This window comes from Osmerus eperlanus, chromosome 18 (genome assembly GCF_963692335.1).
Source record: "Osmerus eperlanus chromosome 18, fOsmEpe2.1, whole genome shotgun sequence".
Taxonomy (NCBI): Eukaryota; Metazoa; Chordata; class Actinopteri; order Osmeriformes; family Osmeridae; genus Osmerus; species Osmerus eperlanus.
The window spans coordinates 8,400,821-8,413,223 of NC_085035.1; the positions used below are offsets into that span (position 1 = coordinate 8,400,821).

The window sequence follows — 12,403 nt, forward strand, 5'->3', positions numbered from 1 at the left end:
GCATCCACTCTTGCCTTCATGGCAAATGTCAGTGGACGGCTCTTGAAAAACTTCGGCCTGACATCCGGATTTACAAGAATTTTGGCTGTAATGACACGCAGAGTGCCCAATTCATCCTTAAACACTTCGGAGTGTAATTCCAACACTTCTTCAATTGATTTTGGTTGGTGCCTTTCACTTACATGCTTTATTTCTTTCCAATCCAAGGTTATCTTCTCTAACCAGTTCCTGTCGCATAATGCTGGACCACTACCTTTCACAACAACCACAGGTAGCTGTTCTGTTTGCTGTTTATAGCTAACTGTGGCTTAAACTGCCCTAGCACAGGCATTACTTCCCCTGTGTACGATTTAGCTTGATGCTAGCGGCCTCTAGTGGTACTTTTTGGAATGTCACTTGAAATATTTTTTCTGAAATTATACTCGTGGCAGCCCCAGTATCGATTATCCATGTCAATTTCTTTACCACCCATTGTAAAGCTTGTTTTGAATGCTTGTTTGCAGCATCTGTTGCTCTTTAATGTCCACATTGTAAATTCAGTCTCTTCTGCCTCCACATATTTCGTGTTCTTTCCATAATTTTCCTGACGTCTTTTGTTCACTCCTCCTTTACAAGCCCTTTGAATGTGCCCTGTTTTACCGCAGGCGTGACAAGCTGAATCCTTGAAGTGGCATGTTTCTGAACTGTGATTTTTACCATTGCAACGGTAACACTTCCTCTCCGTTGAGTTGGATGACCGCGCTTCCACTTTGTGCACAGGTTCCGCGTGCGAATCTTGCTTCCGGAGCTGGTGTGCGTCCTTCTCAGCAGTCTCCATGTTCAAAGCAAGGTCAAAAGCTTGTGCAAAAGTCAGGTTCGCCTCCGACAGCAACCGTCGCTGGCAAGCTTCATTGCGAATTCCACTGACTAAGCGATCCCGCAGCGCCTCATCCAACGATGCCCCGAACTCACAATGCACAGCACACTGCTTTAGCTCGGCTGCATAGCTAGTCACAGTCTCATAAGCCTTTTGATTGCAGCGGTTAAACCGAAATCTTTCTGCGATAATTAACGGCTTAGGCTCCAAATGCTTACTCAGTACATCCACAATATCTTTGTACGTCCTTCCCTTCGGCACGTCCGCTCCAATGTCGTTAACCTCGAAGAATTGCTCCAAACGTTCAACATACACCGACCAAGACTCCATCTTTGGAACGAATTCCCCTATGGTCCCAATCAGTAGAGCCATATTTTGTTATTTTTAGTCAATCTCATCCTCGTTGCCACTTTTGCTTTCCCTATATAATCACACAGTAGACTGTCAGCCATTTGCTTCAATCACGCTCTTTACTCAAGTCAATCACGATACCGGTATCCCAGCATGCATCTAGTTAAGCTGAGAAGACTACGGCACAACAGAGTATCCAAAAGTGCAAACTCATGATTTAAATACATCACAATCTCCTTCCCATTTATCCTCCATTGTAACATCCTCCCTCCCTCCCATTGACGAGTTCACGTCCCACCCCACTGACACTGCCACCAACACCCTGTTATCCATACTCAATGCATCACTCGACTCTCTCTGTGCCCTGTCAACCAGACCTGCACGATCCTCTCCCTCCTGCCCGTAGCACACAGATTTTATCTGTGAACAACGGTCCATCTTTCGGGCAGCTGAGAGGAGATGGCGCAACTCCAAAGAAGGTCTGGACCTCGATAAGTATCACTCCCTCCTCAAATCCTTTCTTTGCCTGCGTAACTGATGCTAAAACCCAGTACTTCCTGAACAAAATAACTCATAACCTAACTCAAACCCTCAGAAACTTTTCTCCACCTTCTCCACCCTTCTTAACCCCCCTCCCCCACCCACCCCTCCACCCTGACGGCAGACGACTTCTCCTCCTTCTTTGAGAAAAAAGTTGCTGACATTAGCAGTCGGTTCCCTGAACCCACCTTTCCTACCCACTCACCCTCTATAACTGACCCAACTAAATGTCTAAACTCTTTCTCTCCCCTGTCTGAGGCAGAGATCTCTGACCTCATTCTCTCTCATCACCCCACCTCCTGTCCCCTTGATCCATTCCCCTCCCCTCTCTTTCAAACCATCTCTCCCTCCATCATAACTTTTCTTCTCCATGTCCTTTACTCTTCTCTTACTTCCGGCACTGTCCCCTCTGCCTTCAAACAGGCCAGAGTTAGCCCTCTACTCAAAAAACCTTCCCTTAACCCAGCCGTCCTCCAGAACTACAGACCAGTATCACTGCTACCCTTCTTTTCTAAAACAATTGAACGCACTGTATCTAACCAACTGTCTAATTTTCTCTCTCAGAACAACCTGCTTGACCCCAACCAATCAGGCTTCAAGACTGGCCACTCCACAGAAACTGCCCTCCTGTCAGTCACCACTGCTCTCCAGTCTGCCAGAGCGGCTTAGAGGTCATCCGTCATCATTCTGCTGGACCTTTCTGCAGCATTTGATACGGTTAACCATCAAATCCTGCTCGCCAGACTTTCTGAGATGGGCATCATTGGCACTGCACTTCAGTGGATCTCATCCTACCTGTCGGGAAGATCCTACCAGGTCTCCTGGGGAGGCAAAGTGTCAGGCCCCCGCCAGCTCTCCACTGGTGTCCCACAGGGCTCTGTCCTTGGACCCCTCCTCTTCTTCCTGTACACCACCTCGCTTGGACCAATCATCACCTCCCATGGCTTCTCCTACCACTGCTATGCTGACGACACGCAGCTGTACCTGTCGTTCCCCCCAACTGATCCGGGGATCTCAGCTAGGATCGAGGCCTGCCTCACAGACATCTCCGCCTGGATGACCAAGCACCGCCTCCAGCTGAACCTCGCCAAAACAGAACTCCTCATCATCTCGGCCAAACCCTCCATCTCCCACGATCTCTCAATCACCCTGGGATCGGCGACGGTGACCCCTTCATCCTCTGCCAGGAACCTCGGGGTGACCATGGATGACAAGCTCTCCCTCACAGCTCACATTGCTGCGGTCTCCCGGTCTTGTAGATTCACCCTCTACAACATCCGGAAGATCAGGAGATACCCGTCTGAGCATTCCACCCAGCTGCTAGTCCAAGCACTTGTCTTCTCATAGTTGGACTACTGCAACTCGCTGCTCGCCGGTCTCCGAGCATGCGCAACCCGCCCTCTCCAGAGGATTCAGAACGCGGCGGCCCTCCTGGTCTTCAATCTACCCAGACACTCCCATGTTACCCCGCTCCTCATCTCCCTCCACTGGCTTCCCATCACGGCCCGTATCAGATTCAAGACTCTGGTACTGACCTTCCGAGCGGTGAACGGGACTGCACCTGACTACATCAAGTCTCTCCTCCAGCCTTACACCCCCACCCGCCACCTACGGTCCTCTTCTGACAACCGTCTGGTGGTCCCACCGCTCAAGAGTGCCCGGTCCCAACACAAGCTCTTCTCCTGTCTGGCCCTCGAATGGTGGAATCAACTCCCCACCTCCATCAGGGACACTGACTGTCTCCCCACCTTCAAGAAAAGGCTCAAGACGCAGTTGTTTCGGAAGTACAACGGCACTTAGGAATGCTTGGCTGGACCTGATGTTAGTTTCCTCCAGGATCACAATGACTCTTATTGAGAGACTTGTTGCTCTTGTTGGTTAGTTGTAACGGATTTAAATTCTTGTACTCGCTGTGAAATATTTTACTGTTGATAACAAAAACAAAAAAAATCCCATAATAAAAACACCCAGACACACACACACATTCCTGGCATTAACAGAGAGATAAGCAGTCTGTAACATGAGTGCTCTCACTACTTTACACAGTTAGATGAGTATAGCTGAGAGAGGGCTTGTCTTTTACCCACATAAACAGCTTTCCCAATGTGAGCCAAGAATATACAAGGTACAAGCTCTACAGATGCGCACATGCACATTAAAATGGTCCTAAAATTCCAATCATAAACAAATTAGGCTACAACAAAGATTTACCCCAATTGAGGAAGTAACACATTTTCAAAAATTATATTGAAATAATTATAATATATGAATTTAGCTTTTTTTTTTCTCCAAAGCAACTGACATAGTATGGGGGATTTGAACTACTCCCTCTGGATTTCCAGCCAAATACGCTACCACTGAGCTCTTCTGTACATTCAATGAAACAATACATATGCGTAGGTTTAGACAGATTTTAGCCTGGAGTACTACAGTATAAACAACGTGCTGTGTATCTTTGTGGTGGGCACTCTTACCGGCTGGGGCTGCTCTGCAATACAGCAATTGAAGCACAACCAGAATTCACTCATGACGAGCAGTATTGGTGTTCTTAAGGGTTCCTGTGTGAGTCCTGCTGACAGGAGGGGCTGGAAATAAATGTTCCTTGGGTGGCAGGAGGTCCTGAAACAATGGGGGGGCAGTGTCCTGTCCTGGGGGGCAGGGTCCGTTGGTTGGGGGGGGGGGGGTTGGGGATGGGGGTGGGGGGAGCAATAAAAGAGGGGGGTGTTCTGCAGCCCTTGCCTTGGAGGAGTGGGTGGCCTCAGAGGATGAAGAGCACCTGGATTGTGGCCCTGTCAATCACACCTGCCATGGAGAGAAAAAGAGAGACGTCATGGCTTTTGGGAACACTGTTGGATTTGTAACCTACATTGTGGACCCACACACGCACACGCAATATGGGTAAGTTGGTTTGATCTGACGCGGTCAGGGGAATCCTTTTGCTTAAAAGGATTCCCCTAAACTTTGCCTAAACTCCGCCCACAAAAAAACGTCACAATCTTTGTTAACCCTTGTGTTATCTTCGGGTCATTCTGACCCATCAGTCATTGTGACCCACCGTCGTATTGCGACAAATTTACCTCCTACAAAAACAAAGTGAAGCATTTTCTTTTAACTGTTGGGCTGTCTCAGACCCCCCACATTGCAATGGTTAAAAGAAAATTATTTTTATTTGTTTTTGTATTGGGTAAAATTGGGTAAACACAACGGTGGTTTGTTATGAACCTTTGGGTCATGTGACCCGAAGGCAGCACAAGGGTTAACTGAAAAGGGGTCTTGGCTGAAAGGGAAAGCGAAATTGCTGGCAAATTTGTTCAAAAATGAGCATGTGTTTGTCCAGCAAGGCCGCCACGGCTAAATTTCTGCCGCCGCAGTATCAGAAATCGGGCTGTACAAAATTTTAGGCCGTCTACCAGCAGTGAATGTTAGAGTGCATGTCGGAGAATAGCACAGACACGCGCTTCATACCGCAATTGAGATTGCGTGTGTGCGTCCTTGAGAACTGTAAGTCGTATAACTTATGTTGTCAGTTCATTTAAGCCTGTTATTGTATTAGTCTATAGTTCTTGCAAATTTAAATTAAGTTAACTGGTGATTTTCGTTGTTTGTATTCTTCCCCTGCTAGTTAAATTGCACATGTCTGTTGATTCGATAGCGATTGCTGCCCTTGCTCACGTTTGTATTTTAGGTGCATTATTATGCTGAAGTAGTTTTAATTAATAGTGGGTTTATTGTTATTATTTGCCAAAGAATGCTTAGCCTATCAAGATCAAAGGAAGCAGACAGTGTACATGCTTCAGAGTGGCCTACCTTAATCAATAGGCTAGGCTACTGACCATTTACAATAAGTTGTAACCAGGGCATGACATTAGCACCCGCCAAATGCGGGTAGAATTCGTCTGTGGCGGGTAAAGCAGTCAGTCTTACTAGCTACTTTGGCGGGTGGAATTCTATATCTATATATTTTTTTATTGTAGCAGGGCTGCCAACTCTCTCGTATTTCAACCAATTCACACGCTCTCACGCCACACATTGTATTTCTCACGCTGAGAAGGAAACGACCAAGTAGTTCTGCGAACGTTGTAACCAGTAATGGATGAGGCGCAGATACACTGAGTGAAGCAACACTCAAGCTCACCACGCACGAACACGGAACCCCCGTAAAATCTCTTCTCGGGGCTGGGTTGCGCAGCAAAATTTTGGTTGGCCCTGTTGCGGCGTGGAACGGGAGAGGGAGGGTTTCGACGCACCGGTTGCTAATCAGGCTGAGCGGGGCTGGATATACTTGTTTTTACTAAATAATAAAATATATTTTTGTACGTCGGCCTCTACTAGTCTTCTGTGTTGCCTTGTGCCGAGATCTAAACGCTGCACGGGTGGAGCCGGGTTCACTGTAACTGTGACAGCCACACCAAATCTCACTCCAAGGTTTTTTGAAAAGTTTGCAACCCTGGGGCCCGTTCTCCGTACGTGGCTTATTACATCCGAGATCAAATGACACATCCAAGACGACTTCATCTTGCTAATAACGCTGCTATTGGCTGCTCACATAAGTCTATGGCTGCTCACCGTGGCCAAAATGAGCGCCCTGTTTTTTCCGCAACAGAGCCAACAGAGCAACAGCTTGCTCAAAGGTTACTCCGAATTTGAAGATTTTATCAGAACGCCAGGGAACACCTCAAAGTCTGCAAAATCCAAGAAAGAGGGATGGCAAAAAGTAGCAGACCAAATTAAATGTAGAGGAGTGACCACGCGTTATCGCTTATTACGCGTTATCGCTTATTACAGTAAGCTAGGCCTATGTTTTTATTTATTTTCATACTTTCATATTTGGGTGTGCTTTGCCTTCGGCAAGGGCACAACCTTTGTTCTCTCACATATATATTTATTATTGTTTATTTTCGCCCCCCTAAGGATCAGTCAATATTTGGACTACATAGACAACCAAGGTGTCAAAAGTTTCGTATTGGTAGCGATTGCGTTGGTTGTATTTTTATTTACGTTCCGTTGCATGGTTTAAGTAGAAATTGCGTTTTTGTGGTAAAAAGTGAAGCTAACGGTGGCTAATTTGCTAGCCACAGTCACTGACTTTACTAACGTCCCTACGTCACTAACGTCACGAAAACACGCGTGACTACCTGTAGCAGAACATTCGTTTCGCATCTGTTAACTTGGGGGATAGCTAGGCTAACTATAGCTTTACTGCAAAGGCAGCTGCAGAAACGCCACAAGCAAAGAGGCCAGAGTGATAACTATTTACTCATTTTACTTTGTGATGTGAAACACAATTGTGATGTGTAATGTACAATATAAGCTGATATTATTAAGGAAGTACATCTACTTTTGGAAACAGTAGTCTACTATTTCACTGAAGTATTAGCATCATGACATTAGCCTGTGTTGCCCGGGCAACAAATACTACAGTGGTCTATGATGCATCTGTTTTCAATCGTTAAAATGAAAATTCCTCACAAATACATTTTCGTTGTAGGATTTATGACATTACATTACAAGTAAACGATTTGTTGGTGAAATTATCATTACCTGTGGTTTCAAACCAGTGTTGCTCACAGCAACGCTGTAGCCTACGCGAGACACTACAAAAACATCTAAAAAAGCTGTTTAGGAAGTCAAACGGCGACAGAACATGTTCGGCACTCCCCTTACTTAAATCAAAAGTCTTTCAATAGGTGAAACTATCTGACTACTAACCTGAACTTCATTGCCACAGCCTAAACTTTGTCAATCTGTTCATGATAATAATTAATTTCAGCCTAAACCGTACAACGGAACGTTAAATCGAATTCAACCAACGCAATCTCCAAGACGAACACAGCACTAGTACTGTACTGTAGTAGTACAATTTACCGGGGCAGCTTCTCCACACAGGGCTATCGCATTTTGCGTTGTTACTGACAATGATCGCTACCAGTGAGCTTTTTATGAATGAGCGATTTTCCACTAAATAAATGTCAAGTTTATTTACGTTTTTGGGGGCATATTTTCAGTTAGCAGATGGTAGGCTACTGTTTGAATCGCGATTCCATCTTCTACTGCCGGTAACGTCGTAGAATAATCTTCAAAGGGGGTTCTTTATTAATGAAGGAATGCAGTAGGCTAAATGCCTGAAAATATCACGAGAAGGGAAAACTTAAAAGGACGTTTAAGTCATAGAGATTAGGTCAATTTTTACACCGGTCTGCCAAATTTATTCGTTTTGATTCAGCTATGAGGCTGCCTCTTGCAGGGGAAATGAGAATACATCATATTTCATTCTACACTTCACTCGTATTTTGAGTTTTAAATGAGCAGCAAAAAAAGGATGCTTTTAAATCTATGTAATCTTTATAAATAATAAGTAGGCCCTATGCATTTTTATATAAAATATACAGAAATATCAGTTGTAAAAATGTCATTAAAAAACGGACCCCTGTGCAACCGACGCAAGCAAGCACACCCTACAATTTCCCCAGAAATTGTACCCTCTCTAGTTATTATTGTGAGAATGCTGTTAAGCATTCTCACTATTGTTTTCCTGTTTCTCTTTATTATTATTATTATTATATCAACTTCTTAGTTCTTCCGCCGTTTTTTGGCCTTTAGTTCTGCATACTTTCACTGATTCCTACAATTATTGTATCAAAACGTTCAGCTCCTTCAGGAGATGTTGGCTATGACTTTTGGTATTTCTCACTTTTATACTTTTTAAGACATTAAGGTTTTTGTGCAAATTATTCTCCCATTAAAAGTAATGGTAAATCCTTTCAAATCATTAAAAAGCTTCCTCCTCTTTCAAACGTAACTACTTCAGCATACTTTCAGCTAGAGACACCATTCAACCTTTAAAATGTTCACAATACATTCAGCTATTCCCAAATGATTCATCTTTTTCAAATATTCAGCCAATTTTGAATTATGACAGTTTGAAATACATTAAAATGTTTGCTCCTTCTTGATTTTTATGAATGAGCAGCAAGCAGAGTGGCACACTGCTGGCTGCTCTTTTTCTGATATTCAACTAAATTGTCAAACAAATTCCTCTAACGTTCATATAGTTTAACGTACAGAAACAAGTTATACCTTAAAATGTAGGAAAAATTGGAAAGTAAAAAAGTAGTCTACTATTTCACTGAAGTATTAGCATCATGACATTAGCCTGTGTTGCCCGGGCAACACATACTACAGTGGTCTATGATGCATCCGTTTTCAATCGTTAAAATAAACATTCCTCACAAATAAATTTTCGTTGTAGGATTTATTATGACATTACATTAGAAGTAAACGATTTGTGGGTGAAATGATCATTACCTGTGGTTTCAAACCAGTGTAGCTCACTGCAACGCTGTAGCCTACCCGAGACACTAGTGAGTAGCTAACAAAAACATCTCCACAGCTGTTTAGGAAGTCAAACGGTGACAGAACATGTTCGGCACTCCCCTTACTTACATCAAAAGTCTAACTACTAACCTGAACTTCATTGCCACAGCCTAAACCTTGTCAATCTGTTCATGAAAATAATTAATTTCAGCCTAAACCGTACAACGGAACGTTAAATCCAATTCAACCAACGCAATCGCTACCAAGACGAACACAGCAGTAGTACTGTACTGTACAATTTACCAGGGCAGGTTATTTGCGTTGTTACTGACAATGATCGCTACCAGTGAGCTTTTTATGAATTAGTGATTTTCCACTAAATAAATGTCAAGCTTATTAAAATTTTTGGGGGCATATTTTCAGTTAGCAGATGGTACTGTTTGAATCGCGATTCCATCTTCTACTGCCGGGTAACGTCGTAGAATAATCTTCAAAGGGGTTTCTTTATTAATGAATGCAATATGAGTAGGCTAAATGCCTGAAAATATCACGAGAAGGGAAAAACTTAGAAGGACGTTTAAATCATAGAGATTAGGTAAATTTTTACACCGGTCTGACAAATTTATTCGTTTTTATTCAGCTATGAGGCTGCCTCTTGCAGGGGAAATGAGAAGACATCAGTGGCGGTGCGTCAATAGTGGGCGCAAGTGCGCCGCCCCACTTAAAATTTTGAGATGAAAATATGTCAAAAGACATGTCAAAAAACATTAAATACAAAATAATAAAAATAAGAAATGTACCGTGTTTACGCATTAAATGTGTGTGGGAGACCGTAAGCCCCTGACAACAACCACTTAAATGTGACCAAACATAATGTATTGCCATTCGTCATTACTGAGAAAAGCCCCTCCTTCAGGTGAAGGGCGCCGGTAACAGCAAAGTCTATGGAAGCTAGTTAACTTTTTGCTGTCGTTTCAGCAGGAACAGCCTTTCATTGGCGGATTGAAAGTTCGATTCTGGGGCGCAAATCTTTGCGCCTTAACCAATGACATGGTTTCTTATCGTTCTTACTTCAACGCGATTGGACTGATTCGGTGACCATCAGCGACCTTTAAAATACCCCTAGTTACCAGAACAAGCATCTACGAGAGCAGCATAGCTAGCAGAAACTTTGGTTTTGTGAATCAGTGGCAGTGCGTCAAAACAAATTCTGTCATTGATTTACAAAAAAACTCATTCACAAGACGTTTGTGGGAAGAAATAAAGAGGATAAAGGATCTCGGACCAACACGATTTACAAATCCAGCAGCAGGCCAGTGACCGAGGACGAAGCAGCAGGCTAGTGACCGGGGACGAAGCTACTAGTACAACCAGGGCTTCTTACCTGCTCTCGAAACGGAGTTGGCTGGCTGGATGTTCAAGTAGCTAGTTAACATGCTTTTTGGTAGTGGATGGGAGGATATAGTAAAAAAAAAAACGATATCCTCACTATGTTGTTATGTTTGTAACTTGAATTTTGTATCTTATTGTCTTGCTCTTCTTAAATACATAGTTGTTTAAATAAAGTAGTGGTGGTTGTTTTGCCCAGTTTCGAAGTGCTGCTTTCTGTTTATTGCCCCCCCCAGACATCTATTTCATTCTACACTTCACTCGTATTTTGAGTTGTAAATGAGCAGCACAAAAAAGATGCTTTTAAATCTATGTCATCTTTATAAATAATAAGTATGTATTTTTATATAAAATATACAGAAATATCAGTTGTAAAAATGTCATTAAAAAACGGACCCCTGTGCAACCGACACAAGCAAGCACACCCTACAATTTCCCCAGGTATTGTACCCTCTCTAGGTTTCCATAGTGATGATGAAAGGAAAAAAAGGTGGATTGATTTTGTGAAGAGCCATGCTGATGGAAAGATTTGCATCAACTCCAACAGCCGCCTCTGCAGTGACCATTTCACGGTGGATAGTTTTAACATGGACCAGAAACGGACGGGGTTCACGGACACACGGCTTCTCTTAAGGCCAATTTATACCTCTGCGTTTTTACGGATGCGGAGACAGGGAACGCCCTCTCCGTCAAGGAACGCCCTCTCCGTGCCCCTCCTGATTTTCCTGACCGTCCGTCCGTCATTTTACGGATTTTAAGGCATTGCAATGGCAGAAGTGGCAGTCCAATCAAGAAGCAGATACATCATGTGAACTTCAATGTTATTAGTACTGTATAGTATTCCTTTCACTTGGTTTTTAGAAATATAGGCCTACTCTAGATGGACATACATTCCACATACGACTCAGACTCACCAAATATACGTTGTTCTTTTTGCTTCGTGTTTTTAGTATGACTGCTTAAGTATAGAGCTCCGGGAGTTGACGTCACGCAATCCCAGCATGCATCGGTTATCGGTGCATGCTGTGCTTAAAAAGCACATGAGAGGAGCGAGCGGGCCCGGTTAAAGGCGGACCGCCACCGGCAGGAGGATCCCCCTGCAACCTCCTCCACCACCACCACTGGTCCTGGAACCACCGCCGGCAGGAAGAGGCCCCCCCTAGCCTCCAGCCGCCGTGCCTCTGCACCCCCCAGCACCTCTGCTCTGTCCATCTCTGGCAACACCATTGCCAGCCCCTCAGCCCACTGCCCCACTCCTGGCCACGAGGCTCCATCATCATCAAGGGTCCGGCGCCCTTCCACACGACTGCCTGCCTCTACTTTCCAATTGCCCTCCACTCTAAAAAGAAAGAGATCAACGGATAATATATTATTGTAATGTAATCATAATTTTTTGTATTAGCACAGTCTAGGTTTTTTTCTTAGAATAAAAACAAAAATTATTTCACGGCTCGAAACTTATAGGATCTCCAAATGTTCCCCCTGTAGCCAGTACACTTCCAACCCATCCTCCCTCCACAGCTTCCTCGACCCACTGGGATCATCACTCGCCTGGTAAAAAGTCTAAATCATTTATTTTTTCTGAGTGCAAAAAGAAAAAAAGCTGATTGTTTAAGAAACTTCTTTTACTTTTTTTTGTGACAGCCAAGAAACCGTTCCCCGTCTTCCCAGGAACCAGCGCTCACCAGGCCCATGACACCACCAACAGGTAAGCATGTGAACCGAGTGTAGCCAATCATGTGTATTGATCTGTCATAGCTGATGTATTGAAGAGAATGCAATGAATATAGAATGTGTACTCCCTCTGCTTTGTCTTCTTAGCTGGACCATCAACAGTGGCAGAGGATGGGGTCAGTCTCTGTCGGCCGTGTTTGGAGACTGAAAAGAAAATGTAGAGGTGGTGTCATGGGTCCAGTGCGAAGACTGTGAGCGCTGGTTCCACTCCTCCTGTGT

General features: G+C 44.1%; 1 protein-coding gene across 2 annotated transcripts in view; it reads right to left on the reverse strand.

The window, feature by feature from the left end:
- Window positions 1-12,403, reverse strand: part of cdc42se2 (CDC42 small effector 2) — a 112,853-nt gene that overhangs the window by 40,756 nt on the left and 59,694 nt on the right. For both annotated transcript variants that reach the window (XR_009932692.1, XM_062484448.1), the window contains exon 2: window positions 4,222-4,549. Coding sequence is in view for 1 of the 2 variants with exons in the window: in XM_062484448.1 (XP_062340432.1) it covers window positions 4,222-4,275 (54 nt within the window). In the remaining variant the exon portion in view is untranslated. The remainder of the gene's footprint in view (window positions 1-4,221; window positions 4,550-12,403) is intronic.